Raw genomic sequence first — 27,107 nt, 5'->3', positions numbered from 1 at the left:
CTGCTGCTGCCATGGAATTGCCTGGAGACTGGGAGAAAATAGGGTGTCCCCCTAGTCTCTCAGACTGAGAAGGGCCCCTTTTCCTGCTCTTCACCAGAAAGGGAGGGATTTTCTTGGAGCTTTTTCTTACCTGGCATACAAGTATAAGTTTTGGGTTGTCTTTGAGTCCAGTCCAGGCCAGGCCATACCTGAGGAAGAAACGTGGTAAATTCACCACCACTTAAGTGGAACTTCATATTCTCTGTTCCTTTCCCAGTCTGTCCACTGTTTATTTTCACACTCTCTCAGATAATGCACCCTTTTTTATGTTTATGTATTTAATTTTTTAAAAATAGATTGTATAATTTAGATTAAAGTTGAGTAGAAAGTACAGAGAATTCCACTATGCCTCTTATACCCACATTTGCACAGCCTCCTCTACTAATATCCTGTACCACCATCCAGTGGTACATTTCTTATAACAGATGGGCCTACATTGACACATCGTAATCCCCCGAAGTCCATATTTTACAGTAGGGTTCACTCTTGATGTGGTACATTCTGTGGGTTTTGACAATTGTGTAATGGCATGTATCCGCCATTATAGTGTCATACAGAATAGTTTCACTGGCCTAAAAATTCTGACTATTCATCCTTCTCTCTCCTCAGTCCTTAAAACCACTGATCTTTTTACTATTTTCATAGTTTTACCTTTTCCAGAATACCATAATTCCAGTTGGAATTATACAGTTTGTACTTTTTTTCTGATTGGCTTCTTTGACTTAGTGAGATGCATTTAAGGTTCTTCCATGTTTTTTCATGGTGCAGTAGTTCATTTCTTTTTAGCAATAATATTATAGCAATGCAATAATACTGCATTGTCTGGATGCACCATGATCTGTTTATTCATTCACTTACTAAAGGACATCTTGATTGCTTCCAAGTTTGACAGTGATGAACAAAGCTGCTATAAATAACCATGTGCAGTATTTTGTGTGTATATAAGTTTTCAACTCATTTGGGTAAATACCAAGGAATAGGATTCTTGGATTGTAAGGTAAGAATATGTTTAGTTTTGTAAGAAATCGCCAAATTGTCTTCCAAAGTAGATTGACCATTTTGTGTTCCTTCCAGCAGTGAATGAGAGTTCCTGTTCCACATACTTGTCAGCATTTGGTGTTGTCAGTGTTTTGGATTTTGGCCATTCTAATAGGTCTGTAGTGGTGTCTCATTGTTGTTTTAATTTGCAACTTTTTAATGACATGTAATGGTGAATATCTTTTTATATTTTTACTTGCCATCTATGTACCTTCTTTGGTGAGGTGGCTCTTCATATCTTTTGCCCGTGTTTTACATTTTTTGGTTGAGTTTGTGTATTTTGGGTAACAGCTCCTTATCAGATATGTCTTTTGCAAATACCTTTTCCTACTCTGAGGTTTTTCTTATTTTCTTGAAAGTGTCTTTTCCAGAGAAGTTGTTTTAAATATTTGTTTATTAGAGAGGGGGAGAGGAAGGGAGAGAGACATTGATGTGAGAGAAACATCAACTGGTTGCTTCTTGCATGTGTCCTGACTGGGGACCAAACGTAGACATGTACCCTGACCGGGAATCGAACTGGTAACCTTTGGCTTAGTGGGACAACACCCAACCAACGGAGCCACATTGGTCAGGGTGGAAAGTTGTTTTGAATTTCAGTGAAGTCTAGCTTATCAATTATTTCTTTCATTGATCATGCCTTTTAGATACAAGGATTGTATCTAAAAAGTCACTACCATATCCAAGGTCGTATAGATTTTCTCCTATGTTATCTTACAGGAGTTTTATAGTATTGCATATTATATTTAGGTATATGATCCATTTTCAGTTAATTTTTTTGTGAGGGGTATGAGGGCCATTTTTAGATTCATTTTTTTAATGTGTATGTCCAGTTGTCCTTGCACCATTTGTTGAAAAGTTTATCTTTTCTCCATTGTATTGTCTGTTTGCTCCTTTGACAAAGACTGTATTTATGTGTGCCTGTCTCTGGGCTCTCTGTTCTGTTCCATTGATCTGTTTGTCTATTTTTTTTTTCACAGTACCACACTGCCTTGATCACTCTAGCTTTATAGTAAATCTTGAAGTTCAATAGTGTCAGTCCTCCATTTTGCAATCCCCTTCAAATATTGAGTCAGCTATTCTGGTTCCTTGACTCTCCATGTAAACATTAGAATCAGTTTGTTGATACCAGCAAAAATAACTTCCTGGGAATTAATTGAAATTGCATCTGTTCTCTTAGGTCAATTTGGAAAGAACTGACATTTTGACAATATTGATTTTTCCTATCCATGAATGTAAACTGTCTCTCCATCTACTTAGATCTTTGGTTTCTTTCATTAGAGTTTTGTAGCTCTTCTGATATGCATCTTGTACATATTATTTTAGAATTATACCTAAGTATTTCATTTTTTATATTCACAGTCTGAAAATTTCAACATCCCTGCCATATCTGGGTCTGGTTCTGATGTATGTCTTTCTCTTCAAACTGTGTGTTTTGCCTTTTAGTATGTCTTGTAAGTTTCTGCTGAAAAGTGGACAAGTACTGGGTATTATGATGTGATAAATAGTAATGTAATTGTACAGGGTGGGGAGGGAAAGCATTCTGAGTTCTATGATTAGGTCTCAGTCTTGTGGTAAGCCTGTCATAAAGGACTGTGAACTTCATTTGGGGTTGTTTTTGTTTGTTTGTTTGTTTGTTTGTTTTCCTTGGAAACTGGAAGTGAGACCTATGCATCCTTTCAAGGGTTTATATTTGCATTCAGTGGGCAAGTAAAGGTAGAATATGCTTGTTTCATCTTTTCTGGAACTGGAACATAGTTATGTTTTTCAAATATATAGCATTGCTGGTATTTGTAAAACACATACTATTTCTTTGTATCAATTCTTTTATGTGAAACAAGTTAAAATTTGGGGCTGATGGCTTTCCCACATTATATACATTTATAAGGTTCCTCTTCAGTGTGAATTCTTGTGCGTCACCTGTAAAGGTGAAAGGGATCATTGAAGTCTTTCTCACATTCATTACATATAAAAGGTTTCTCTTCTCTGTGTATGTTCACATTTTTCCAGTGGGATGAGTGACTTTTGATAACTTACCCATAGTCACTGCATTCATAGATTTTCTGACCAGGATGTACTCATGTGATCAGTAAGGTTAAATAAAGTTACTTTTGAAGGCTTTTCTGAATTCATTATAGTCATAGTGTTTCTCTCTGGTGTGTATTCACATCAGCATTGTGAGCTTAATGTTCCTACTGAAGGCTTTTTCTCAGTCATTGCATTTGTAGAGTTTCTCCCCAGTGTGGATGGATGCTCTGGTGAGCAGTAAAATGAGTGATTCGGCTGTAGGCTTTCCATAAGTCTTTGTGTTCATAGAGTTTCTTCTTAGTATGTATTTTGTGTGCACCACAAGACTACAGATGTTTCTAAAGAATTTCCACTCTGATTACCTTATTAAAGTTTGTCTTCAGTGTGAGATCTCATGTACATTTTAGGGATAACTTATAGCCCAGATGCTCTCCTGCTCTGAAAATACTTAAAGAAGTTTCTCTTTATTTTGAAATCTCCCATGTCTCTAATGGGAATAATGGTTACCAAAGGCTTTCTTACAGTCCTTACATTCATGTTTGTCTGTCTCTCCTCTATGATCTCTGGCCTACAAAATAAGATTAGTGTTCTCTCTAAGCAAGGGTGTCCAACCTGTGGCCCATGGGCCACATGCAGCTTAAGATGGCTATGAATATATCCCAACACAAAATCATAAATTTACATAAAACCTTTTTTTTTTGGCTCATAAGTTTTTGTTAGTGTTTGTGTATTTAATGTATGTCCCAAGACAACTCTTCTTCCAGTGTGGCCTGAAGATGCCAAAAGGTTGGACACCCTGCAAGGCTTTTTCCCATAGATTACATTCATAAAATTTATCTCACTAAGATTCCTTTCTATTTGTATCTCATTGATGCAGACATTGTAGGGGGAAGCTGAGTTTTCCTTCTCTGATGCCTGCTTTGACTGCTTTTCTTCAACTGTGTCTGGAGATCCTAGTCTCCATAAGAAAGGATGGTCCTTCTGTGCTGAGACCATAATTGTGAGAAGAAAACACCAATAGGGTTTGTAGATGGAAGGGCCAGATCTGGGCCTCCAAAGAAGACCAGCAGCCTGAGTCAGCTATACCACCCCTACCCACCCAGTGGCACCCCAGTATCCAGGTTTCAATAAGACTGAGGGGCAAGTGCAGTAAACAAGGCAGAAAATACCTTTTGTTATGATGCTTTCATTCTAGAGCAGTGATTTTCAACTGGTGTGCCAGAGGAATTTTTAAAACATGCAATACCTGACTATCTAATCAGGGGCACTGACCTCTTTTCCCTTAGATTGTCAAATTTTAAAAAAAGACAACAGTCAACACAATAAAATAATCATCCAGTGTAAATGAGTCAAAATTATATCTATTTTTTGTCAGATTGGCAAAAAATACAGTTTTTGGTGTACCACAGGATTTTAGTAATTAGATTATATGAGCTATGAAATAAAAAAGGTTGAAAATTCTGTTCTAGAGTAGTGAGACAAATCCGAGAACAAGGTAATTTCAGGTCATGATAAGTACTATCAAGAATATAAAACAGGGCTAATTGATAGAGAACGAAAGATGGAGAAAACAGTGGATGGTAACAACATTAGTCTGGTAGGCCTTTCCAAGGAGGTGACACTTGACCTTTTAAAGACTAAAGAGCCAGCTTTGCAAAGATACTGGGACTAAGCAGTTTAGGTGGATGAAACAGGTGAAGTTCATAAGTTTATAATAAATTTGCCCAGATCAAAGGAACTGAAATGCTAGTGTGACAGAAGCCTTGTGAATTGAGGGAAGAAGTGGGAAGTGATAAAGTCAGAGAAGTTGGGAGATGTGATGAGGTTAGAGAATTAGTATGTGGGTCCAGATCATGTAAGGCCTTATAGGTTATAGTAAGGATTTTGGTTTCTTATTGTCTTCTGCTGCTAATTGACTATATGATCCTATATTAGTTGTTAAACTTTCTCTGCCTCTTTTTTTTTTTTTTTTTTGCTAATACCTGAATTTGTGAGAAGTGATGCACACTCAGAGTAGTATAAATCTTGTCTTGAAAGGACATTAGGAATAATTTAGACTATACCCCTTTGTTTCAGAAATATATGAAAGCCTTTTGAGAAATTACACATTGTTACTATGTATATTACTATGTTGAACACAATTATGTTTGTCTAGGGACCAGTTTATCACCTACACTATTGTTTTTTTCTCTGTACTTAAAAAAACCAGAATCTCATTGAAATAAAACTTTCAATCAGAAAAGTTTGCAAGTCATAAATATGCATACATTCATCATATTATCAAAAAGTTCTCTTGGGCTTTTTAAAGTCAGATTTATTGAAGTTTAATTTATATACAGTAAAATTTCTCTTAGGTATGTAGTAGCATGACTTTTTGCAAACAAGTGACTAGGTAACTACCACTAAAATTAAATATACCTTATTTTCATCATCATATAAAGTTCCATTATGCTCTTCTGCAGCCAGTCCTTTCTCCCAGCCCCAAATCCTTGTCAACTACTGATCTGTTTTCTGTTACTATCTTATTTTTCAGAATATTCTATAAATGAAAAAATACATTACATAGCCTTTTGACTCTGGCTCCGTATGCTTTATGCTCTTGAGATTCATCTATTTTTGGACTTTTTTCCTGTATCAGTAGTTTATTCTATTTAATTGCTGAGTAATATTCTATTATGTATATCCCACAATTTATGTATCTATAATGTATATCCCACAACTGGTGAATGCTTAATCATTCACCAGTTGATGGACACTTGGATAGTTTCCAGATAGTTTTGGAGATTATGAATAAGTCTACTATTTAAATTTGAGGGAGGGCAATGTGTCTTCATTTCTTTTGGATAAATGTGTAGGTATTGCATTGCTGGGTCATATGGTGAATTTATATTCAAATTATCATCTGCTTCCTAAAGTTGTATAACATTGGGTATTCTCATTAGCAACATATATGTTAATTCATCCTTCCCATCACTTGGTGTTATCAGCATTTTATTTTTAAATTTTAGCCATTTCACTAGGTGTTTGGTGTCATCTCCTAGTTTGCATTTCCCTGGTGATTAGAGATGTTGAGCATCTTTTCACATGCTTATCTGACATATTTCTTACTTAGCATAGTATCTGTTCAAATCTTTAGCCTGTTTTTTAAATTGGGGTAGTTTCTTGTTACTGAGTTAAATGTGTTCTTGTATTCTGAATAATAGTCCTTCATCAGATGTGTATTTTACAAGTACAGTTTCTCAATTGATACTGGCTTTTCATTTTGTAACAGTGTATTTTAAAGAGTAGAATTTTAAATTTTGTGAATTTCAACATACAAGGTTTTGTTATGGGTCCTCTTTTTGGGGTCCATTGTAAAAAAGTCTTTGCCTTACACAAGATCACAGATTTTCTCCTGTGTTTTTTTCTAGAAGTTTTAGAGTTTTAGGTTTTTCATTAAGGTCTGACCCATTTTAATTTGATTTTTTAATGTGAAGATATAGGTTTATGTTTTTACATATGACTATCCAACAGTTCCAGAACCATTTGTTGTAAAGATTATCCTTTTGACATTGAGTTGACTTCACACTTCTGTCAAAAATTGACTATATTTGTGTGGGTCTTTTTTGGGGCTCTAGTCTGTTCCACTGATTTTTGTGTCCATTCTTTTGCCAATATCACATACTCTCTGGATTACTATAACTATACTTAGTCTTCAAATGAGGCTCTGTGAGACGCCATACTTTATTTTTCTGTGTTCAAATTGTTTTATCTATCCTAAGTTCCTTTTTTTTTTTTTACATATAAAGTTTAAAATCAGACATCCAGCCAAGATGGAGGCATAGGTAGACATGCTTCACCTCCTTGCACAACAATAAGAAAGATAACAACCAATCTAAAAACAAAAGCAAAAACAAAAACAAAAACAGAATGGCCAGAAAATTGAACTGTATGGATGCCTGAAAACCAAGGAGTTAAAGAAGAAACATGGATTCAGATAGGTAGGCAGCTGGGGTGGAGAGGGTGTGTGGCCAGGTGGTGGTGGTGGTTGTGGCCAGCAGAGCAGGTGGTATCACATTCAAGTATTGCAAGTGAAAACCAGGAGGGACAACTGGGGAGCAAGCAGCCCCAGCCCCAACCATGCAGCCCAGGGTTCCAGCACCAAGGAAATAAAGCCTTATAAACTCTGGCTGTAAAAACCAGTGGGGATTTGCAGGATCAGAAGAAACTGCCGGTCTCACAGAAGACTCCTTTTAAAGGGCCCACAGGGTCCTAGAGTGTACAAACCTACCCACTTGGGGAATCAGCACCAGAGAAGCAGCTAGAAGGGTGCTAATCAATTACAGGAAGTGGGGGAAGTGACTGAGAAAGGGGCAAGAGCTGAGAAAGAGGCGTTATTCTCTCTCTGATCCCTCCCCCACATACAGTGCCACAAAGCAGCAAAGTAGATTGTCTCCCCCTTGTAAACTATTTTGTAAGTGCTCTGCTCCTTACAAAATAACAGATGTGTCAACATGGGGAATCAAAGCAGCTCTACCTAATACACAGAAACATAAGAAGGCTGCCAAATAGAGGAGACAGAGAAATATGGTCCAATGAAAGAACAGATTAAAACTCCAGGAAAAGAACTAAGTGACGATCAAATATCCAACCTATGAGATGCAAAGTTCAAAACACAGGTGATTGGGATGCCCATAGAAGTGATTGAGTATGACTGCAAAATAAAGGAAGAAGTGAAGGCTGTACAAAGTGAAATAAAGAAAAATATGCAAAGAACAAGCAGTGATGGGAAGGAAGCCAGGATTCAAATCAATGATTTGGAACAAAAGAAAGAAATAAACATCACCTGGAACAGAAAGAAGAAACAAGAATTCAAAAAAATGAGAAGAGTTTTCGGAACCTTTGGGACAAATTTAAACATACCAATGTCCAAATCATAGGGGTGCCAGAAGGTGAAGAGGAAGAGAAAAAATTGAAAACTTATTTGAAACAGTAATGAACGAAAATGTCCCCCATTTGGCAAAGGAAATAGACATACAAGTCCAGGAAGCTCAGACAATCCCAAACAAATTGGACCCAAGGAAGCACACACCAAGACACATCATAAGTAAATCACACATGATTGAAGATAAGGAGAGAATCTTAAAAGCAGCAAGAGAAAAGGAGTTACCTACAAAGGAGTTCCCATAAGACTATCAGCTGATTTCTCAAAAGAATCCTTGTAGGCAAGAAGGGACTGGCAAGAAGTATTCAAAGTGACGAAAAGCAACAAACTACATCCAAGATTACTCTATCCACCAAAGCTCTCTTTTGGAATGCAAGAGCAGATCAAGTGCTTCTTCCCAGACAAGGTAAAGCTGAAGGAGTTCATCATCACCAAGCCCTTATTTATGAAATGTTAAAGGGATTTGTCTAAGAAAAAGATCAAAACTATGAACAGTAAAATGACAACAAACTCACAACTATCAACAACTGAACCGAAAGAAACAAAAACAAAAACAAACTAAGCAAAAAATAGAACAGGAACAGAGTAACAGAAATGGAGATCACATGGAGGGTTATCAGTGGGGAGAGGGAGTATTGCGGGGGGGAAAGGCACACAGAATAAGAAGCATAAATGGTAGGAACAAAATAGACGGGGAGGTTAAGAATAGTATGGGAAATGGAGAAGCTAATGAACCTACATGTATAAACTATGGACATGAACTAAGGTGGGGATTGCTGGAAGGAATGGGAGTTGAGGGAGGCAAAAGAGAAAAAAATGGGACAACCGTAATAGCATAATTAGTGAAATATTCTTAATTAAAAAATAAGTAGATAAAATCAGTTTGTTGATTCTACCAAAAAACCGCCTGCTGGATATTTATTGGAATTGCTTCAAACCTACAGAACGCTTTGGGGAAAACTGACATCATATCTTTCATCATGTTTTGTAGTTTTCAATACAAATATTGTACTATTGTACATGTTTTGTGAAATTTATTCATAGTTATTTTATATATTTAATGGCACTATTTTAAAATTACTGTTTTTTTTTAATTTATTTTCCAAGTATTTATTGCTAGTATATAGAAAGACTCTTGACTCTCTTATATTGACTCTTTAACTCAGCGATTTTCAAACAGTGTGCTGCAGAAATCTTTAATACATGCAATACCTGACTATTTAGTCAGGGGCACTGACCTATCTTTCCTTAGATTACCAAATTAAAAAAAAAAATGACAGCAGCCAACACAACAATAGCTGTTTAGTGTTAATGAGTCAAATTTGTACCTATTTTTTTCCTCAGATTGGCAAAAAAATATATTTTTGGTGGGCCTCAGAATTTTAGTAGTTTGTATGTCACGAGATGAAGAGGGTTGAAAATCGCTGCATTAACCTTTGGGTTTGCCTAACTTATTTTTTTCTAGCAGCTTTTTAAAAAATATGTTTTTTGATTGTTATTACAGTTGTTCCACTTTTTTCTCCCCTTTATTCCCCTCTGCCCTGTACCACCCCACCTACCATCATTCCCCCACCTTAGTTCATGTTCCTGGGTCATACATATAAGCTCTTTGGCTTCTCCATTTCCCATACTATTCTTAACCTCCCCCTGTCTATTTTGTTCCTACCATTTATGCTTCTTATTCTGTGTGCCTTTTCCCCCCCATACTCCCTCTCTCCACTGATAACCCTCCATGTGATCTCCATTTCTGTAATTCTGTTCCTGTTCTAGTTGTTTGGTTAGTTTGTTTTTGTTTTTTGTTTCTTTCGGTTCAGTTGTTGATAGTTGTGAGTTTGTTGTCATTTTACTGTTCATAGTTTTGATCTTCTTCTTTTTCTTAGACAAATCTCTTTAACATTTCATAAATAAGGGCTTGGTGATGATGAACTCCTTTAACTTGACCTTATCTGGGAAGCACTTTATCTGCCCTGCCATACTAAGTGATAGCTTTGCAGAATAGAGTAATCTTGGATGTAGATTGTTGCTTTTCATCACTTTGAAAACTTCTTGCCAGTCCCTTCTTGCCTGCAAGGATTCTTTTAAGAAATCAGCTGATAGTCTTATGGGAACTCCTTTGTAGGTAACTCTCTCCTTTTCTCTTGCTGCTTTTAAGATTCTCTCCTTATCTTTAATCTTGGCTAATGTAATTATGATGTGTCTTGGTGTGCTCCTCTTTAAGTCCAACTTCTTTGGAACTCTCTGAGCTTCCTGGACTTCCTGAAAGTCTATTTCTTTTGCCAGATTAGGGAAGTTCTCCTTCATTATGTTTTAAAATAAGTTTTCAATTTCTTGCTCTTCCTCTTCTCCTTCTGACACCCCTATGATTCGGATGTTGGAACATTTAAAGTTGTCCCAGAGGTTCCTAAGCCTCTCCTCACTTTTTGAATTCTCATTTCTTCATTCTGTTCTGGCTGAATGTTTGTTTATTTCTTCCTTTTGTTCAAATCATTGATTTGATTCCCAGTTTCCTTCCCTTCACTGTTGGTTCCTTGTATACTTTTCTTTATTTCACTTTTCATAGCCTTCACTTTTTCCTCTATTTTGCAACCATACTGAACCATTTCCGTGAGCATCCTGATCACCAGTGTTTCGAACTCTGCATCTGGTAGGTTGTCTATCTCTGCTTAGTTGTTTTTTTTCTGAAGTTTTGATCTGTTCTTTCATTTAGGCCATATTTTTTTTCTTAGTGCACCTGTTATGTAGGAAGGGGCAACCCACTTGGCAGCTTTGTGGTGCTGTATGTGGGGGAGGGGTCTGAGAGGAAACAATGCCACTTGCTCAGCTCTCCACTGGCTTTCAGTCACTTCCTCCACTATCTATAAGCAAATTAGGGCTTCTGGTGCTGATTCACAGGTGGGTGGTTTTGTGTATATTCTAGGACCCTATAGGTCTTTCCAACGAACTGTCCTATGAGGCTGGGAGTTTTTCCTGCTGCCTCAGCACCCACAGGTTTTTTCAGTCAAAGGTTTTGAGGCTTTATTTCCCTACACTGGAACCCTGGGATGTGGGATCTCTCTCATTCCCCAGTTGTTCTTCCCGGTTGATCTACACGTGAATGTGGGACCGCCCAGTCTACCAGCCCCTGCCTTGCCCACCCCGGTTCTCTGGCTGCCACCTTGCTGTGAGTCCTCTCTGATGTGCTGCCCGTCTCCACCCCTCCTACCAGTCTAAATGAATGTTTCTTCTTTAACTCCGTGGTTGTCAGACCTCCATATAGTTCAATTTTTCTGGCAGTTCTAGTTATTTTTTGGTTTTAAATTTGACGTAGTCCTCCTTTTGGTTGTGCAAGCAGGCAAAGTGTATCTACCTATGCCTCCATCTTGGCCTGAAGTCTAGCAGCTTTTTTTTTTTTGATTCCTTAGAATTTTCTATGTAGGCAATCATGCCAGGTGACTACAGATCCTGTACTAGTTTTTACATTTTCTTGGCCTATTTCCTGCCTAATAGATGGACTTATGAGAATATTACCAACTCACAGAGTGATATAAGCATTGATATAAGAGGATATTTGGAATAATTTAGACCAAACCCTTTGTTCCTGAAATATGTGCAAACCCTTGACTTTAGGAGTTAGTTTATCACCATGCTATGTTTTGTTTTGTTTTCCTGTGTACTTTTTAAAAATAAACTTTTATTGAAGCATAGCATGTAAACTGAAAACTTTGAAAATCATGTATATAGTTCAGTAAATTATGTTGGGGTTTTGGTTTGTAAGTGTTATTTGGGGTATTTATATATGTTCAAAAATTAGAAGGCAGTTATTTAGAATAGGTATAGCTTTGAGCTAAAGAATTTTTAAATTAATTTGAACTTTGATATCAATAATCATCTGTATTAAATGTAAGACTTAGCAATGACTGAAATTTTTATTGAATTATAATTACTCCTAATATTTCTTTGGTGTCCATGTACTTGATATCTGTGCTTTCTTCTATCAGTTTTTGAATCTGTAATCACCAGGTGTCTAGCATAAGTGATTTTTTTCTGTCAAATTAGCAGTTTGTGTTTTTCTGCCATTATCTCCATCGTGTTATTTCAGTAACTTTTATTTGATTGATTGAAGAAAAGTGGTCATTAAAAGAAAGGTAGAAAATAAAAATTAAGTAATTTGGAGTACCAGTAAATATTATCATATATGCTTAGCTAATTGGATTCCCAGTTTTTTACTTCCTTCCTGCTATGAAATTATACATTCATTCCTTTTGCTATGCAACTTTTCAGTAGTTCCCACTAAACTGTGCCAAGTGTAATGATTGATGAGAGGTCTTAAACATACTCCTCTGGTTTGACTTAGCTTCCTGCCCTCCTATGACCTATCATGAGGAGAGCATTCCCCATGTAATCACTGTCCCTTCAGTGAGTTGGCCTAATATGAGAGACACTGGAATAGTCTGAACCTGATAGCCCAGCCTAGATCAGCAGACTCATAATCAATCTGCAGACTTCATGAATATAAAGGTAATGTTGTTGTAGACTGAGATTTTTGAGGTTGCCATATATCCTAAAATTAACTAGTACAGTCAAATTCTTTGACTGCTTCCCAGTAATTTTCTTTAGTTGAAATATATATATATTTTAGTTTTTTTCTATAGTTACAATGAGTTCAAGCACAATTTATAGGACAGAGAAGATGAAGAAAAATATTTTTAAACAGAAAAGTAAACTAGGGCATATAGATTGGACTAATTGCAGTATTATTCCTTAAGGAGTGTTATTAGGTTCTAAAATTATCAGCTAAGTTCTAATTTGGAATATCTCAAGTGAAAAGAGGTGCTTCACTAACTCAAATTCATTCTTCTAGATATATTTATGACTTTAAAAGAATCTAATGCTGATTTTTCTCAAAAAGATTTTTCAGGAAATTACACTAATGGAATACCTCTTTGTTTATAAACCTTTTAAAAGCTATAATTTTATATTAATCAGTTTAAAGTTTATTCATGAAAGCCCAAAGATTAGAAATCTGTTATGAGAGAAATAAACTTGAAAAATAGGTTTGGTATATGCACTGTCCATCTGGACCACAGTTCCAGATAGAGAAAAAAGAACAGTAAGAAGAGAAGAATTAGTCAGCATAGTAAAAGAGAGTATCCAGAGTCTGATGAGAAGAAAAAAGTGAAGACATATTCCGGTAAATTTTTAAACCTGAGAATAACAAATCCTAGATTTCTACTAACAGAAATTTGGGGGAAAGATAATAGTGACCTGGACTATGGTAGTGGCAGGAGAAATGCAGAAAGTGCGGTGGATATGAAATCTATTTTAGGTCGATAATCTGCAGAACTGGTAATGCATTTGTTTTAAAGGGATGTGTTAGAAAGAAATTAACAAAAATTACTAGGTTTCTCATTTGAATAAATATGTAAGTAGATGGTATATATCTATATATAGTAAATATAGATATAAATGTAGATATATTTATACTATATAGTAAAGCTACTGAATTTAGTACATTTACAATGTTGTGCAATCATCACTACAGTCTGAATCATTACCCCAAAAGGAAACCCTGTACATATTAAGTAGTCACTCCCCATTCCTTCCTCCTTATAGGCAACAACTAGCCTACTTTCTCACTGGATTTGCCTGTTCTGAACATTTTATGTAACTGGAACCTTAATAGCATGTGGCCTTTTGTGTCTGGCTTCTTTCAGTTAGCATACTGTTTTGAGGGTTTATCAATATTGTAGCATGAATTAGGCCTTCATTCTTTTTAGTGCTAAATAATAGTCCATTGTACAAGTAAACCACATTTTGTTTATTCACCAGTTAATTACATTTGAGTTGTTTCAACTTTTTGGCTATTATGAATACTACTACTGTGGACATTGTGATCAGGTTTTTGTCTGAAAACCTTTTTCATTGCTTTGGGGTATACACACAGAAAAGGGAAAACTGGCTTATATGGTAATTCTCTAACTTTTTGAAGAACTGCCAACCTATTTTATACAGCAGCTATACCATTTTATATTCCCATCAGCAGTGTTCAAGGGTTCTGTTTCTCCACATCTTCATCAACACTTCTTTGTTGTTTGTCTTTTATTTTATTTTTAAAATAGCCATCCTAGTTGGTTTGAAGTGGTATTTCATTGTGGTTTTGATTTACATTTCTGTAATGACTAATAATGATGAGTGCATTTTAATGTGCTTATTGTTCATTTGTATATGTTTTTCAGAAAAATGTCTATTCAAGTCTTTTGCCTATTTTTAAATTGTATTGTTTGTATTTTTATTGTTGAATTGTAGGAGTTCTTTATATTTTCTGAATTCTAGAGACTTAACAGATACATGATTTGCAAATATTTTCTGTCATTCTGTGGGTTCTCTTTTCATGTTCTTGACAGCACCCTTGATGCACAGACATTTTATTTTTCAGTTTACTAATTCTCTGTCTTATCTGTTGTTCAATCCATCTATTGAGTTTATATTTTCATAATTTTAAGTCAATCCTGGAATTCTAAACTTCTATTTTTCTCAGATATTAAGCACACTACTTTTTTTAAACATGCAATATAATGCAAACTTTTAACACAGCATTTGGTCAGTATTTCTCAATAGAAACTCTTAGCATTTGTGACTCAGTAATTCTGTATTTAGGATCTAGATCTAGAAAGGACTGCATTAAGTGGCCATTAACAAAAGACTGGTTAAATTATATTGGGTTGGCCAAAAAGTTCGTTTATTTTTTTCTGTAAGATGGCTCTGGTAGCACTTAATTGTCTTTAACTTCATTCAAAACAATTTTATTAGATTCTATTGTGACAGCTGTCATATCAGTGTGAATTTTAAAAAATTTATCAAAATTGGTGAATTTTTGTGTAGCCATTTTAATATTAAAGATGGAAGAAAATAAGCAACACTTTCAGCAGATTATGCTTTATGATTTCAAGAAAGGCAAAACACAACTAAAAGCAAAAAAGGATTTGTGCAGTGTATGGAGAAGGTGCTGTGACTGATTGAACGTGTCAAAGTTTGGTGCTAAAGATTTCTCACTGGACGATGCTCCACTGTCGGGCAGACCAGTTGAAGTTGACAGTGATCAAATTGAGACATTAATTGAGAACAACCAAGTTTATACTATGTGGAGATAGCCAACATACTCAAAATATCCAAATCAATAAAGTTATTGGTGAAAATGGTTTTGTGGAAAAAAACATACTGTACTTTTTGCCCAACTCAATAATACATGATATACCACAGCAATTTTCAAAATGAGCTAGAATTACATAGGATAAAATTACAACTGTAACACACAGTTGGGAACCCTAGGTGAAAAACTTGATTTAATATTCTGTTTAAACTGCATTGTCATCATTTCATAGAAGACCATGTGCTTATTTTTTCTATCCCCTAGCATTATTGAGGTATGATTGACAAATACAGATTGTCCATATTTGAGGTGTACAACATGGTGTTTTGATACACATGTACTTTGTGAAGTGATTACGACAATCAAGCTAATTAAGGTGTTCATTTGTTAAGACCTAGAATGTATTCATCTAACAACTGAAAGTTTAAATATCTTCCTTTTTACTCACCCCCTCAACCCTGATAACTACCATTCTTCTCTCTGTTACTTTGAGTTTGACTTTATTTTTAAGATTTAGCACGTAAGTGAGATGATGTAGTATTTGTCCTTGTACATTTCACTTATTTCACTTATCATGTCCTCTGGGTTCATCCATGTTGTTACAGGAGGCAGGGTTTCCTTTTCTGAGGCTGAGCAGTATTCCTCTGTGTGTGTACATGCGTGTACATGTATGAAATCACATTTTCTTTATCATCAACTGAGATTATTTCCCTATCATAGCTAATGTGAGTAGTGCTGTAATCAGTGTAGGAATGCAAATATCTCTTTGAAATAGTAATTTTACTACTTTTGATACATACTCAGAAGTAGGATTGCCAGTTCATATGGTAGTTCTATTTTTAATTTTTTGAGGAGGCTCAACACTGTGTTCCAAAATGGTTGCACCAGTTTACATTCACACAAGCAGTGTAAAAGAGTTCCCTTTTATCACATTATTGCTAACACTTGTTATCTTTTGACTTTTCTATAATAGTTGACCTAACAGCTATGAAGTGATACCTTGTCATGGTTTGTATTTGCATTTTTCTGATTATTAGTGGTGTTGAACATCTTTTCATGTACCTGTTGACTACTTTTGCTTCTTTGGAAAAAAAATTTTTTGGACCCTTTGCTCATTTTTTAATTACGTTATTTAGTTTTTTGCTATTGAGTGTGAATTTCTTATATATTTGGATTTTAATTCCTTTCTGGATGTATGATTTGCAATATTTTCTCCCATTCTGTAGGTTACCTTTTTCTTTGTTTTTTAAACTTTTTTATTGTTGTTCAAGTACAATTGTCTCTCTTTTTACCCCAGCATGCCTCCCTCCCCACCCATCCCCAATTTTTCATTTTTTTTTATGGTTTCCTGTGCAGAAACTATTTAGTTTAATGTAGTTTCACTTGTTTATTTCTGCTTATGTTACTTATACTTTTGATGTCAAATCCAAAAAATATCATTGCCAAGACCAATTCCAAGGAGATTTTTCTTTTATCTTTTGTTCTAGAAGTTTTATGGTTTCAGTTTCTTACATTTATGTTTTTAACTCATTTTCACTCGATTTTTGTATATGGTATAAGATAAGGATCCAGTTTTATTCCTTTGCATGTGTATCTCATTCTTCTAACACGATTTACTGAAGAGACTATCTTTTTCCTGTTGTGTATTCTTGGTGCCCTTGTTGGAGATTAGTTGACTGCATATTCATGGCTTTATTTCTGGGCTTTCTGTTCTGGTCAGTTAGTCTGTTTGTATGATAGTACCAGATTATTTTGATTATTATAGCTACATAATATAATTTGAAATCAGGAGGTGTGATGCCTCTGGCTTTGTCCTTCTTGCCCAAGATTACTTTAGCTTTTTCTTAGAAACTTTAGGATTTTTAAAAAATTTCAGTGAAGAATGCCACTGGAATTTTAATAGGGATTACATTTAGTCTGTAGATCACTTTAGGTAGTTATGGACATTTTAACAATATTAATTCTTCCAGTAAATGAACATAGAACATCTTTCCATTTATTTGTACTTGTATAAAAAGATTTCATTTATTTATTTTCAGAGAGAGGGGAAGGGAGGCAGAAAGAAAGGGAGAGAAACTACAATGTGTGGTTGCCTCTTGTGCACCCCATATTGGGGTCCTGGCCTGCAACCCAGTCATGTGCCCTGATTGGGAACTGAACTGGTGATCCTTTGATTTGCAGGCCGTCATTCAGTCCACTGAGCCACACCAGCGAGGGCTATTTGTACTTTTTAAATTTTCTTTTATCAGTGTCTTACAATTTTCAGTGTACACGTATTTTGTCTCCTTCATTACATTTATTCCTAAGTATCTTAGTCTTTTTCATATTAAGCATACCGCTTTAAATACTGTGCCTCCTGGTTCCTCTTTATCCCTATAAGACTGTTTCTTCTGCATGGTCTTTCTGATTTACTTTTTTTATGTTATCTCTTTGTTATTGTTAATTAAGGGACAGATATTGTGCATGAAATGTTGTGGAAATAATTTGAGACCTATGGTGATGTTGTTATCTTCCTCTAAGGAGATTTATGTTTGTTTTTGGCAGGCACTAGCAATCTAAGATTGCTTTAATTTAATTTTGTGGTAGACATTTGGTGCTGAGTTTCGGTCCTGTAAAGGCCAGTCCAGTTTTCATTTATATTTACTCCTAGAGAGTTGTCCTTTGTGCTTCCAAACAGAAATACAGGACTTTTACCAGGTCCCCCTACACAACTTTGTTCTCCCTACATGGCAATATTTGTCTTCCCAGCTCTGTAAAACTGTCAAAAGCTTCTTCAGCCCCAAAAGCCAGGCTTTAGTCTTCTATAATTCTTCATCATGCTGTTAACTTTCTAGTGCCTTCAGGAAGATTAAAAATATCTGTAGTTCTAGTTTTTCTTAGGGAAAAATTGATCTGAAGTATATAATCTGCCATCCTCAGGAGTCAAAGTCAACAGTATGTAAATGGAAGTAAATAGCATATAATTTACTCTTTTTAAAATGTTGGAGAAGTTTCAAAGATTACCATATAATAATGTCAGTCTTACCCACTTGTATATTCACACACTTTCTTGGAGAATGGGGATAAGAAACAGTTATAGTGACCTAGTAGCAATTGCATATATTGGATTGTCAAGCAGGTAAGTATCTTTTTTTCATGTTTGTCTAATGGGGGGGTATGAAGACTTATCCTAATTGTAATACAGCTTTGTACTGTAATTATGTTTTTATATGACTGCCTAATTCATGAGACAGAGAGCAAATTCCTTACAACAATGACCCCATTTTACCCACGTTCAGTTCCCTAGTGTAGATCTGGAGTTAAGTACCCAGTAAGTATAGAAATGAATATATGTGTTAAAAGTACTGTATTTGGCTTTTCATAGTGAAAATCAATATCAGTATATGCTATTCTGCACTATCCTGAAAGATAAATTTTAATAGGAAAGGAAGAATCTTCTCACCAGCTCTTTTGTTCCATCCTTTCTAATAGGTGGCATCTCCACAGAAAGCGACTGTGCTTTTGAGCCAGACTACGCCGTCCCACCACTTCCAGTGAGTGAAGGTATGCAGCACATTCGGATTATGGAGGGCATGTCTCGCTCTCTTCCATCCTCCCCCTTACTCACACATCAGTCTATCAGTGTTCGGCTCCAACCTGTGAAGAAGTTAACTGGTAAGGACTTTACCTAAATTTAGTATGTTTAACAGGAAACCTAATAGTATGACACTTTAGGTCATATCAGCTATGTTTATATGAGTCTTTAGGTTTTTCCATTTTGGCCTTCCTAATGTCACAGACTCTTGGAAAGTGGAGCTCCTACTGATTTTAATTTAGGGAATTAGAGTAGTACTCAGTTTGACAGATTGATGTATTTATTTTCTAAATTATCCATCTGTTGTGGACATATTTTCCTAGGCTTTCAGGAAATTTCAGGTTTTGCCAGAATACACTGTTGTTCTTATTTCATTTATCAGCTTGTTCATGTCAGATTAACAGATGGAGATATTATAGTTTTAGGATAATAAGAGCTTCATAGTTCAGCAAAGGTACATTAGTCATGTTTTTCTTGGAAGTCCTGAAGTGTATATTTCATACCTGTTTTTAAAAGTTGATTTAGGTATTTTCCTCTCCATTGTACATTCCTCCAAGCTCTTAGGATATTTACTGTCATTCATAAGTTGTGGGTTGCACTGACTTTAATTTGATCTCATATATATTGCCCATTTAGATAAAGTTGTTAGGTGTGCAACTGTCTTTAATAAATGAACTTTTGTTCTTTTAAGCTTTTTCAGGGAAGAAACTTTAGTATGTTGAATGATACTTATGTGTGAAAATATGTAAGTCTGTGTCACTTTGTTAGATTTTTTTTAACATTATCAGTATATATCCAAATGTCAGTTAGTTGACTGGTATTGATGAGTTATTAGTGCATGGAAACATTAAATTAAGTCATTCCCAAAGGGTGTGTTTACTTCCTGTGTGTCTGTCAATGAGCTAGACAGTTGGAGGGTTTGATTATCTTATGACAATTCTAATGAAACTAAGAGGAGGGGGGAAACATAATTTTTAGATTCTTCCATCTATTTTGAATGAAACTTTTACAGTGTTTTTTATTTTTCATTAATAGTATTTCTTTATTCTATAGTTCCACAAAGAATTAGTCATCCCTCTTATATTATTTATTGTTTTTTAGGCATCTTGAAATAGCAGAGTCAAAGTCTACTCTGATTCTTGGATCGTTAGATAAAAATAAGTAAAATAGCTTAATGACATTTTACTAAAATAGTTATTTCCATGTGACATCTAAAAACAGGACAAATTTTGTGATTGTGCTTGAATAAAATTTCATTGCTTAGAAATTCCTTCTTTTTCTTGAAGTTGAAAGTAGTATTTATTACTGAAAATAACAAATAACCAAATCTTATGATGACTGTCAAGTGGTTTCATTTTACCATATAGGTGGGAAGAAATAACAAGAAAAATTCAGTTTCCTTGTAGAAGGTAGCTGGATTGCCTGAGGTTTTGGAGATACCACTTACCTATCCCATTTTCCTGTCCTAGTTTGAACTTCAACTTAAATAGGCAACCTATATTTAAAAATGTATACAGTTAATAACAAAGTCAATAACATGCCTAATATTACAGAGGTGATACAGGGAAACCATAGTAAGAGGTATACTTGGTTAATTGCATGCATGCACTCTTGTTTTAATTTCACAGTGTTCAAAGTATATGTATCTTCTCAAACAGTTATATTTTCTGAAAAGACTGTCAAGGACCTAAGAATTTAAAGATTGAGACTTTCCTAATGAAAGAAATTTCTCTTTTGAAAGAGGATGTTTTGAAAATTTTTCTGTGGCCAATTTTCTGCCAATTGAAGGACATGTTAAAAATTTTCTAGTTTAAACTGGAGTAAATTTACTTAGAAATTTAACTTTAAAATATTAGTAAATTGTTGATCAGTTATCTTTTTTCCTAATTATATTTTGTTATGAATAAGTAAAAAACAATGCTGAATGGGGAAAGATTACCTGACCATAAGGAAATGTCTTCCAGAAAATAGTTCTTAACAAAATGCATTAATTTAATCTGGCCATTAGGGCTACACTTACTAATTTATCTATTTATATGCATTTAAACTTTCAAGTGTCTTATACTCCTTGTACTTATACTACCAACCAAATTAAATAGATATAGTCAAGATATTTATTTAGGCTATACAGTATAATAGAGCAGTGAAAAAGACAAATTAAGGCCCTTGCCTTGAAGGTATTTATATTCCAGCTGGGGGAGAGACTGATAATAAACCTATAACCAATAAATACATACTCTAATCTTAGGTAGTGACAAGTACTTTGAAGGTAATAAAGTAGGATGTGGGGTAGAGACAGACTGGGGTGGGGGTAGGTTTTCTTTCTATGGAGTGGTCAGAGAGAGTCAGAGGAGGAGGTATTTGAACTGAAGTCTGAGTAACAAAAAGGAGCCAGTCAGGGGAAGATCCAGGCTCCTAGCCTTGGAGGGGGCCGAGGGAACTGTCAGTGTAAAAGTCCTAAAGCAGCATAGGCAAGTCCAGGAATTGAAAAAACATCAGGTGTGGCTCCCACAAAGTAGGTCAGTGGGGTAGGGATATTAGAATATAGTTGAAGAGTAGGCAGAAGCCAGTTTCTAGGATCATAGTAAGGAGCTTATTCTATAGAGCTTTAAGCAGAGCTGGAATGGAAAGTAATATGATCTGATTTACCTTTTAATTGGATCTTGTTGATAAGTATATGAGAAATGGAGTATGAGGAACTAGCGTATCCCATTTTCCTTAACTTTGTACATATTTTCCTAACCTTTAAATAGATCTTTAACTTCTAACAAGTTAATAGAGTGGTGAAATAACAACCTTTTCTGTTAAGTTTTGTCTTGTAAGATATAGTAAAGGAGTAACCTTTTCCTGTCATTGTTATTATATAACCTTTGTACTCTTAGCATATTTGTAGTCCTTCACGAGGTATATATGAAGACACATTTGCAGAGAAATGGGTTGAAATCTGTCCCATTTCCAAATACTTTGACTTATCTTTAGTCTCCAGGAAGTGAGAATGGGGAAAGACCTGCTCAAGAATAAATATATATATAATTTGGAGCTAGTTTAAACTGGAATAAATTTACTTAGAAATTTAACTTTAAAATATTAGTAAATTGTTCATCAGTTATCTTGTTTTTCCTAATTATATTTTGTTACAAATAAGTAAAAAACAATGTTGAATGGGGAAAGATCACCTGACCATAAGGAAATGTCTTCCAGAAAATAGTTCTTAACAAAATGCATTAATTTAATCTGGCCATTAGGGCTACACTTACTAATTTATCTATATACCTGCAAAAATTAATTTTTAAATATATATAGATATATAGTATATCTATACACGCACACACCCCTACATGTCTCGCTTTATTCAGAACAAAAGCAAGTTAATACAGTTAAAATGGGTAAGAAAGACAGGCTCTGGGCTCATCCTGCTTGATTTGTAACCTGGCTCTGAGAAAGTCACTTCACTACTGTGTGGTTCTGTTTCTTCATCTGTAAAATGGGGATAACAGTGTGCCCTACCTCATGGGGAATCATGCCTACCCATTGAGGATGATCACACTGTTTAATACTTGCTTAAAATAGCATTTGGCAAATATTAAGTGGCCAGAATGCATTAGCTGGTATTGTTTAAATTTGGTGAGAAGTTTTAAAAAATTACTTGTAACATTAGATACCAACTTAGAATTTTAAAATTTTTCATGTTTTAAAAGTCATATTTTTAATGAGTGATAGTAATAACGGTGATAATTCTCATTTGAATGCCTGCTGTGTGACTTACACATGTATTAGCTCATGTTTTCTTCATATGCATCTCCATTTTACAGATGAGTAAATTAAGTCTTACAGAAGTCACATGTCTTGCTCAAAATTATACAGCTAGGAAGCTGTCAGAGCCAAGGTAATATCCAGGCCCTTAAACTCCAAATTTGTTTCATTATACCAATAAAAAAATTGGGGTTTAGGGAAGTTACCCAAATCACCCAGGACATCTAATATATCAAATAAGTCTTTTTATTTCAAGTAGTAGAAGATATAGCCAATGGTTTAAGCCAGTAGTTCTCAACCTTTCTCATCTCATGGCACATATAAACTAATTACTCAAGTTCTGTGGTACACCAAAAAATACATTATATATATATTTTAAAATATTTTATTTATTTATTTCTAGATAGAGGGAGGAGGGAAGGAGAAAGAGAGGGAGAGAAATATCAATGTGTGGTTGCTCTCATGTGCCTCCAGCTGGGAACCTGGCTCACAACCCAGGCATGTGCCCTGACTGGGAATCAAACCAGTAACCTTTGTTTTACAGGCCCACACTCAATCCACTGAACTACACCAGTCAGGGCAAAAAGTACATTATATTTTTTGCCGACTTGACCAAAAATTAGGTAAAATTTTGATTCATTCACACAGGATGCTATTGTTGTGTTGGCTGTTGTCCTTTTTTTATTTGACAATCTAAGGGAAAAGAGATGAGTGTCCCTGACTAAATTGTCAGGTATTGCGTGTTTTATAAATTCTTGTGGCATATCATTGGAAAATTGCTGGTTTAATCAGTGAAGGGAAAGTAGAAGATATAGAAGTTGGGCAAGCCTCAAGGTTCATTTGACCTACTTGGATATTGCTGTGAATTTGAGAAGACATGGAAGGAAGTGTACAAGGATAGCATACTGTTGTGATAATGCATTTGCCACAGTTCTCTAGATGCTTAGTATTCTTTCCAAGATGTTTTTGTTCATAATATCATAAAGCCCATCAGCATACTTCTTAAAATATAGATAATTGGGAGTGCCGGTAGTCCATTCAACACTTACTGAATTTATACTGTTTGCCCATTATGTACACTGTAAATTTAGTAGAAGTTAAATTTTGAGTATTCACACTATTGGTGGGAGTATACATTGGTGCAAGCTTTTTGTAAGGCAGTTTGATAATATGTATCAAAATGTAATGCACATAATCCTTGACAAAGCAATTTTGTTGCTCAGACAAATTAGAAAAAGTTTGAAATGTATATGTATGTGTGTTTAGTAAAACATGAAAACCTCATTATCAGTGATAGTAATCCACTAGTCTTTTCAAATGATATACATACAAACATACACACATACATACGTTTGGTGGTGTTTTTGAGACACAGTAACTAACTCAAAAGTGGGAGAGGTCTTTATGAACAATACACAATTTTTTGTATACTTTTATATAGTGTTTATATTTCTACCACATTAAAATCCAAAATCTCATGAGGCATTATAACAAAATAGACTATGACTTCCATTTCCTTATTGTATTTGCACTGTACTTAAGTTTCTTTGTTTCTAAAATAGGAATTATAATAGTATATACCTAAACCAATGTCGGCCCAATAAATGTAATTTAAAAAATAAATAATAAAAGAGCAAATACCATTGTATATGTATAGTATATACCCCATAGGACTACTAAGAGAACTGGATGAGTTTGTATGTATAAACTTACAAGGCAGTATCTGACATAGAGTAAATACTTCATAAATGTTAGCTACACTTGTAATTTCAAAAGAGATGTGTGGGGGAGCAAAGGTTACACTGTGGGAAATTGACCTCTAAAGGCTTGTTGCCTGAGGAAGAAGCCCAGAAGAGGAGGAAGATGGGAAAAAAAAAGAGGGTTCAGGAATGGCTCTTTATCAGGGATGGCTGACATTCAGGGATGTTGCCATTGAACTCTCTTGGGAGGAGTGGGAGTACCTGAACCCAGCTCAGAGGGCCTCGTATAAGCATGTGATGTTGGAGAACTACAAGAACCTGCTGTCCTTGGGGATTTCTGTTTCTGATCTGAATATTATCTCCATTTTAAAGCAAAAGAAATTAATCAGGACTCTGAAAATAACCCAACAAAACCTACAAAAAACAAACAAACAAAAAACTACCCCCCAAATCCCCCCCCACACACAAATTGGTGGGAATGTATCAAAAGTGTGAACACAGATATCTGTTTTCCATATGTAATCAAAACATTAAAACCAACAAAAACTATAATATAGGAGAAATCTTCCAAACTGTGATGTTTGGAAGACATGAAAGCCACGTACTCAAAGATTTTTACTTTGGGAAAATAAAGGAAAATATGCATGACTTTGCGTGTCAGTGGAAGGGTGATAAAACAAAAAACAAAGGAATGCCTATAACTCATAAAAACCATCTTTCCGATAGAAGAAAACATGGTCTAAGGCATGATGAACACAAGCCTGTTGGAAACAGCCTTGAATTAAGCTTTCATTCACATCTGGCTGATACGGAGATATTTCAAACAGAAGGGAAATTTTATGAATGTAACCTAGTCAAGAAGTCTATCAACAAGATTTTCTCAGTTTTACCATTTCAAAGAGTTACTGCTCTTGGCAGAGGCAATATTTTTAATATGTATGGGAATGATTTTAGGCATCCTTCAATACTGAAATAAGACCAGACAGCATAGAGGAAAAATTCTCACAAATGTAATGAGTGAAGCAAAGCCTTTATTGTGCATTCAAACCTAACTAGACATTGGTAAACCATACAGAAGAGACACCTTATCAATGAAATGAGTGTGGCAAGGTATTTAGTGTAAAAAGTCACACCTTGCATGTCAGCAGGTAATTCATGCTGGGAGAAACCTTATAAATGTAATGAGTGTTTTCAAGATTTTTTTTGTATGAAAAAACACTCTGCAGGCCATCAGGTCATTCATACTGGAGAGACACTTTTCAAATGTAATGAATGTGGCAAAGGCTTTAGAATTCCTTCAGTCCTAATGAGGCATCAGGTAACCCATAATGAAGAGAAACCATATCAATGTAGTGAGTATGGCAGGTTGTTTCATAACAAAATCACACCTTGCAGATCATCAGAGTCTTCACATTGGCAAAAAAACCCTTACAAATGTAATGAGTGTGGAAAGGCCTTTAGGGTATGTTCAATCCTAACTAGGCATCAGGTAATCTATAGAGAAGAGAAACCTTATCAATGTGAAAAAAGAGAAAGAGAGACTTGTGTGACTTTCTATCAGGCATGTCAAATATGGGTTCTGAGCCTTTGGAAGGTGACCTTCAAGTAATTTATTTAACTGCCTCAAGTCAGTCCCTCTACTTTTCTGAGGAGTAACTTTCAAATACTGATATTGTTACCAAACAGTAATTGGGATCCCGCTGGCTGCCACCACGCTCTGGGTGAAATTCCAGAGGCAAAGGTTTGGTGATAAAGGAAAGGAGTTTTTATTCAAAAGCTTCACAATTTTGGAATAACAGCTTCCACTGGAATTAGTCACTTCAGGCCTATCAATTAAGGCTGAACTCTTCAACTCTTTAGTTGCAACTTGAATCACTTAAGCCTGTCAATTAAGTTCTCCTGTCATTTTCCCCTATTAGTTTTAATTATTTCTATAGAGTTAGTTTACAAACTAAAACAATATGAGATGCAAAAGCTACACAATTTTGGAAGAATGGCAGGTTTCTCCCTTGGAGATCATCCCAAAGAATAACCCTGCCACCTTCTGCCAGGCAGCCTGATCCTAGGCCACACCCAGGGTTCCTTCCCAATCAAAATACCACCTGTTGGGAAATGCTTCCGTATGATCATCCAGTCATCTTCCAAGAAGAAAAGTGGGAGAGAGAGCCAGAGCTCCAGGGCCTTCTTTTACTCTGAATGTTCTCACCCATAATTCCATGCATTCTGGAGACCTTCAGCTTCTCAGCCAATCCAGTCCTAGGCTGTTTACCATTGCCTTGGGCAAACTCCTCCTACAGCCCCTCCCTACTTCTCCCCAGTGATCTGATCAGATTCTTCTGTATTAGTATCAAATGGATTATTACCTAGCCTAATAATTTTGTAATTATTAGGGAGAAAAGTAATTTTGGCCTAATTTTAAAAGTATTTGCTACCAGTAGATTGGAATGACTATGTGGCAAGCCAATATAGATGGGAAATAATTCACAATAATCAATTTGATCATGCTGCAACCTGGTTATTTTAAATACTAGCTACACTTAATATTTTCATTATGGGTAAAATGGAATCATTGACTTGTTTCTGAGACATCCTGTGAAAATCACTTAAAATTTTTTTGATAAAAAAATATACATAATGCTAGTCTACATAGTCTGATATGTTTTAGTATACTTAACAATATGTTCTTTACATAAAACAATTATCTTGAAATTTTTGGAAACACTGGAATTCAAGATATATTTTAGTGAATTTTATCAGAAAAAAATATAGGGTTGCTGTGAAGATTAAACAAGATTTCTTAAACATACAACCTAGCATATAATAAACATTGAATAAATGTTACTTTTCATTTTTCACTTGACTAAAATGGGGACATAGTCTTGAGAAAAGTATTGAAAAACCAGTTTGAAAATATAAAGAGCCTAG

The 27,107-nt window shown here is 35.2% G+C and overlaps 1 protein-coding gene across 5 annotated transcripts in view; it reads left to right on the top strand.

The window, feature by feature from the left end:
- The window catches only part of TANC2 (tetratricopeptide repeat, ankyrin repeat and coiled-coil containing 2), a 313,462-nt gene that overhangs the window by 100,246 nt on the left and 186,109 nt on the right, over positions 1–27,107 (top strand). For 3 of the 5 annotated variants that reach the window (XM_036033532.1, XM_036033531.1, XM_036033533.1), the window contains exon 4: positions 18,627–18,809. In XM_036033532.1, coding sequence (XP_035889425.1) covers positions 18,627–18,809 — 183 coding nt within the window. The remainder of the gene's footprint in view (positions 1–18,626; positions 18,810–27,107) is intronic. The other 2 variants (XM_028519226.2, XM_036033534.1) reach the window with 1 other exon arrangement.

This window comes from Phyllostomus discolor, chromosome 8, assembly GCF_004126475.2.
Source record: "Phyllostomus discolor isolate MPI-MPIP mPhyDis1 chromosome 8, mPhyDis1.pri.v3, whole genome shotgun sequence".
Taxonomy (NCBI): domain Eukaryota; kingdom Metazoa; phylum Chordata; class Mammalia; order Chiroptera; family Phyllostomidae; genus Phyllostomus; species Phyllostomus discolor.
This window is presented reverse-complemented; position numbering and strand designations above follow the sequence as displayed.